Source organism: Stenella coeruleoalba, assembly GCF_951394435.1.
Source record: "Stenella coeruleoalba genome assembly, chromosome: 19".
In the NCBI taxonomy this organism is placed as follows: Eukaryota; Metazoa; Chordata; class Mammalia; order Artiodactyla; family Delphinidae; genus Stenella; species Stenella coeruleoalba.
This window is the reverse complement of record NC_137165.1, coordinates 16,303,236-16,308,738: the sequence shown is the minus strand read 5'-3', so window position 1 is coordinate 16,308,738 and position 5,503 is coordinate 16,303,236. Positions and strand designations below refer to the sequence as shown.

General features: G+C 46.8%; 1 protein-coding gene across 1 annotated transcript; it reads right to left on the bottom strand.

Annotated features, from left to right (window-relative positions):
- Window positions 1-284: 284 nt before the first annotated feature.
- Window positions 285-5,469, bottom strand: RSKR (ribosomal protein S6 kinase related). The gene is given in 13 exon segments (XM_079906039.1): window positions 285-2,067; window positions 2,505-2,615; window positions 2,742-2,830; window positions 2,918-3,007; window positions 3,118-3,145; window positions 3,402-3,442; window positions 3,624-3,728; window positions 3,964-4,033; window positions 4,378-4,446; window positions 4,579-4,662; window positions 4,758-4,971; window positions 4,973-5,019; window positions 5,389-5,469. Coding segments are annotated over 13 exon segments (1,230 nt in total). The 5' UTR covers window positions 5,446-5,469; the 3' UTR covers window positions 285-1,842.
- Window positions 5,470-5,503: the final 34 nt, after the last annotated feature.

Sequence of the window (5,503 nt, the reverse complement as noted above, 5' to 3'; positions counted from 1 at the left end):
TGCACAGGCTTCTCATTGTCGTGGCTTCTCTTGTTGCGGAGCATGGGCTCTAGGCACGCAGGCTTCAGTAGTTGTGGCACGTGGGCTCAGTAGTTGTGGCTTGCGGGCTCTAGAGCGCAGGCTCAGTAGTTGTGGTGCACAGGCTTAGTTGCTCCGCGGCATGTGGGATCTTCCCGGGCCAGGGCTCGAACCTGTGTCCCTCGCATTGGCAGGCAGACTCTTAACCACTGCGCCACCAGGGAAGCCCCCAGTATTGGTTTTTATCCAATGTGGCAGTTCTGGTCATTACAACTTTAAAAATATGTAATAAAGCCTAAAAAGTCTCTAAAGAGAAACAAGTGAGATAATCAAAAGGATCAAGGATACATTCATTTATTTATTTATATCTCAACTTCATTCTAAAAGGCTTACAAAGATGGAGATAATCTAGTAAGATGTAAAAAAAAAAGGACTAAAACAGAAAAATGAGAAGAGAATAAGGAAAGTAAAGGTCAAAAAGGAAGATGATGGAACCAAGAATGTGGCTAGCATACAAAACATAACATGAGGTCCTAAACACTTGCTGGAAGTGGGCCACAAACTGGGCTCTAAGTGGTCTAGCATCAATATGAAAAGAAAAATAGAGTCAGTTGAATATTTACTGTCTTTAAGGTAAAAACCAACCAGCAATTCAGGAAAAGAATAACTGGGTTCAGAGAAAATTTCTTCCATGCATCCTTATATAGAACATTATGAATTATAATGATAAACACCCTTTGCAGTATCCACAGCAATTAAATTTCATAGGGATTTTCATATGGATTGCCAAAGTACAATTCAGAAAAAGCAGTTCTGCAGAGGCCAATAAAATGCCAGCTATGTACAGGGCAAATCTGGCTTAATCCAGGGACAAAATTAATAAATAGTACTCAGAATACTTCCCAGACTCTCTTTGGTTTGGAAAGAGAGATCAGATATAACTGAAGAATAACGAAAATGAAACTTTTAAGAAGTTGGTTTAAGAAAAATGAAAAGAAGTCACAAAGGCCAGAAATGTATACAGATTTAAGGTCCAGATGATTTTCCTAAAGGAAAAGGTTCTTGAGTTACATCTCTGATCTTAATCATGCCTCTTAATCCCTTGGTTTGCCCATCACCAACTGAAACCTGGGCCATCTAGGGAAGTGATCAGTTTAAGAATCCTTGTGTCCTTCAAAGAGGTTTTATTTTGGAAAAAATGTGTATAGCTATTCCAATTACCCCCTAGAGAAGACATTTAACCCACTCATGTTTCACTTCTTATTCTCTTCCTCACAGTAGGCTATTAGATTCACTTTTTAAATTTTTAAAAGTTAGACTGACTTTGAGCCCCCAGATCATATGTTTTACCTGCATATTTAGGGGTTGAAACAAATACCAGCTTTTGAGAACTCTGAAAAACATTCATACTGCTTCTGACAAGCCTATTAAACACATAAGTAGCAGCACCTTGGGAACCCATGAAATGCTGTTATTGCTCACAAAAGGAAACATGGCACAGAAACAAGGAGAAGGAAAAGTGGAATAAAATTCTGGCTAAAAACTGCGGGGTATAAACACTGGAGAAATGAAACAAAGGAAAAGGTCCACACTCTGATCTGAGATGTTGAATTGAGAGATGGGTTGTATGATGGGGTAAGGACTAGGGCATTGTGACTACCAACCACAGAATGCCCAGTGTGAACTCTGGTCCAACACCTAGAGGAACAGAATGATAAGAGGCTACAGCGTAAAAACAAACTGAATCATCAAGGTGGTCACACTGAATTGGCAGCAGAGGAGGTCCTCAGGTTCCCAGATGAGCCCCAACTACAGTAGAGGAGCTCAAGCCAGGCTGGGGTGCACCAGGAAGGACTCCAGATTACAGTCAAAGTCCTTGAAGAACGTGGACTCCGATGATGGACTGAGCTGGGTAGCTTGTGTCTCCATGACAAAGTTCACTGGATGCTTCTGTAGGAGCTCTGGGTCAAAGGCCACACCCCGAAAGAAAGGGTGGACCTGGAAGTGATGCAAATAACGTAGACGGTGGAGGGGATTCTGGCATAACAGCTGAAGAGAAATAGAGCATGAAGGATGAGAGACTGGGATAGGAAAGGGACTGAATAGAGAAGCTGGAAAAGGAGAAAGAAGTTCATGGATCTGTGGAGGGCAGGGAGAAGAACCCAAAAGAGTAGAGGATATGTAAAAGTGGGAGAAACAGGCTAATCTGGGGGCAAAGGTAGGAATAAAGTAGTAGTAGTGGTAAGAGAGCAGCACTAGCCCACTCTCTCAGAAGTGACCTGCTGTGGATGGGGATGAGCTTTGGAGGACCAGGAACTCGAATAAAATTTGAAGTGTTGGTTAGAAAGCAAGTAGTGAGGTAGTACTTGATCAAGTTGGAATCCCCCCTTAATAATTAATCAGAGGAATGGGGGGTATCACTTCAGTGATAGGGAAAGAAGTGAATGGTTTTTGTAGTCAAGAAGGAAAGTCATGCCCACCCTTACCTCATGGAGCAGGAGTGAGAGCCCCTGGTTAAGAGAAGCTGGGATCACAGAGTCATAGTGGGTCACACTTGCCAACATGGCCACATGATCTCTCTCTGCGGGCACTGGGAACTGAGTTAAGGGGTGGGAAGGTGTCATTGCTTAGTAAAAATAAGGCAAGGCTTCCCAAGGTGGCCTTTCTTCCCACCGCAGGGCAACTCCTATCTTCTCTGCCCAACATCACTACCATTCTCTCACCTTTCCAGTTGACAGAGAGAAAAGCAAGACACCCAGGGACCACCAATCAGCAGCATGGTTGTAAGGCCCTCCACTCAGGACCTCTGGGGCTACGGATATGAAAGATACTTGTCACTGATATCTGTTGGCTATCCTCCTGCCCAATGCTTACCCACCAGCTTTAGCTTCTCTCTCACCCATGTACTGAAGAGTGCCACAGATAGTATAGGCTCGGGTTCCTTGGGGCAGGTGGCGGGACAGGCCAAAGTCTGTCAGTTTCAGATGGCCTGTGAAAAGCAAGCCATCAGCACCACTCTGTTCCAACCGTCATCAGCCATGACTTACTTCCAAACTGAGGTACCTCTCATTCTGGGACTAGGAAAAGAAAAGGACTTACCTCGTTCATCCAGAAGGATATTCTCCATCTGAAAAATCACAGGTGAGAAGTTATTCATCCCCTTCCTTTCAGTCCTCTTTCATCATGTATACTATACCCCCCAGCTGAAGAAGATGCCCTAGCTCAGCATCCAAGTCTATACTTGGAGGGCCCTTGCCCAAATCCTTAACACCCATGAGGGCCCCAAGGTCAACTGTTCTCAGCAACTCCTCCCGCCTTCTTGGACCTGTTGGAACATCTTACTGAAGTCCCTCCTTAAACAAAAAGAAAAAGCATTTAACTACCTTCACATCTCGATGGATGATGCCGAAGTCATGGAGATAGCCTGTGGATGACAGCAAGCGTGGGGTGTGTGCTGAGGCTCTCCTGTCCTTCCAATTTCCCTGATAGCTCCCACCTCATTCCTATCCCTGTTCTTTGACCTCCAGAGTTAATATCAATTCTCTTCTGCCTCCCTCCCTGCTTAATTCTTCCCTCATTTCTATTACCACTCCTGTTTCACTTACACAGCACCAGGATCAGCTCAGCAGCAAAGAGGCGGATGGAAGCCTCACTAAAGCAGCCAACAGCGGACCACAGGGAGTACAGATCTGTGCTGCAGTAGCTACACACTGCAAAGTAACAGAAGTCTAGGCAGTATTCGGGGGCTACTATGCCTGGGCTCAAGGCATCATATGCCTCCTGCCCAAACTGATGCCACCTGCTGTTCCCTCTCCCTCTGGGAGAGAGAAGTACTATGAAAAGGGGAACAGAGCAAAGGCAGAACAAGCCAAAGGGATGGGTAATCTCAGGTGGGGAGTATGGTAGAAGGACCCCTGGGAATGAGGAGAGAATCCAGTCACTCACTCATGAAGAGGTGCCGTTTTCCCTGCCAGCTGTCCCCCAAACTGTGTACAAAAGGATGGTTGATCTGTCGCTATGGACAAGAAAACAGGAAGTTAGGATCAGGGTCATTGAGGATCAAGGCAGCCAAGAAGTCAGGATTTACCTTGTTGTGCAGAAAGGGCGCTATTGCCCCACCTCTCAGTACAGGTTGCCTGCCTGGTAATCCCAGTACTAAGGAACACACTGGACATGCTGGAGAGATTTCCCTGGCAGGACCTAGAATTACTCTACTGATAGCTACTTTTCCTGGGATCTCTTGGTTGAAGCAGAGGGAGGGGTCAGAGTCAGGAAAAGCAGGACAGTTGGACAAGAAAGGTGCTTTCTCCGCCTGTGGTTTGGTTCTTCCTAGGATCCTTTCCAGGGCTCTGTGCATACCTGGATGCTGACCTCCTCTTTGCACTGCCTCAGGTTGTCCCTCTGTAGGACCTTTACCTTGGGCACCACCTATAAAAGGAGAGGAGTGATGACTCCTAGTGGGGAATAGTGTATTAAATTGTTTATTCCTCCTAACCTTTCTGGAATAAAGATTGGAGGCAGGGACTAGAGAATAATGTGGAAGAGTATCTAGGTCCCTACCTTCACCACAAATACTGCTTTCTGGCCACAGTCTAGCACCTTCAGGACAGTTCCAAAGGAGCCTTTAGCCACAAGGCCTAAAATCTGTACAGAGAAGTGGAGAACAGGGCAGTTGAGACTGATTGTTTCTAGATTTCTCCCCAAGACTGAGACCCCTTCCAGGGATTCCACTGACCTACCTTCAGCTGCTGATGGCCCCTAAGGGGCCTAATAGGAAACTCCGGCAGAAAGAGGTTGATGAACTGAGGCACTGGCCACTCAGGCAGAGGCTTCTCTACTAGCAGTGGGGCTGGCTCCAGGGGCTCCTGGTGCAGGAACTGATGCCCCTGTAGTCCCCACAGCAACTCTTTCAGACCTGACCTGGTGGTCCCCACACCTGGCCAGAGGCTCTTCTAGCCTCGGACCCAGGGGGACCCAGGGGCCCTGGATGTTGCCACCCTGCTGAGAACCAAGGGAGCCACTAAACCTGCTGCCCCTGGGGCATTACAGGTTCTGCCCATTTAGCAGGCACTCCCTCAAATCTCAACCCTAGAGATGCAAATTTGAACCCCAGGCAAAATTGCTACTGTCCTTGCTTCACGCCAACGTCTGGATTTCCTGCACACAATTAAAATCCTCTAGGAAAGTAATACTTGGATATTTTCCCGATAAGGCATCAGAGATTCAGTACTGCACCTACCATAAATACTTTGATGGTAACACCTCCCTGCCCCACCCCCACAGTGGACAACACTGTTATTACCAGTTCCCAGGCCTCAAGCTCATGCCTTTCACCTCCCCTAAACAAGCTGCCAGAGCCCCACACCCTACCTTATGAGGAGCAGCCATCTGGGCATGTTGCCCCTTCCGACAACTCACTGCTCCCATCCCCAAGCCTCTGCGCCTCCTCTCTCCCGCTAAATCTGCTGTCCCAGTTACATAAGCA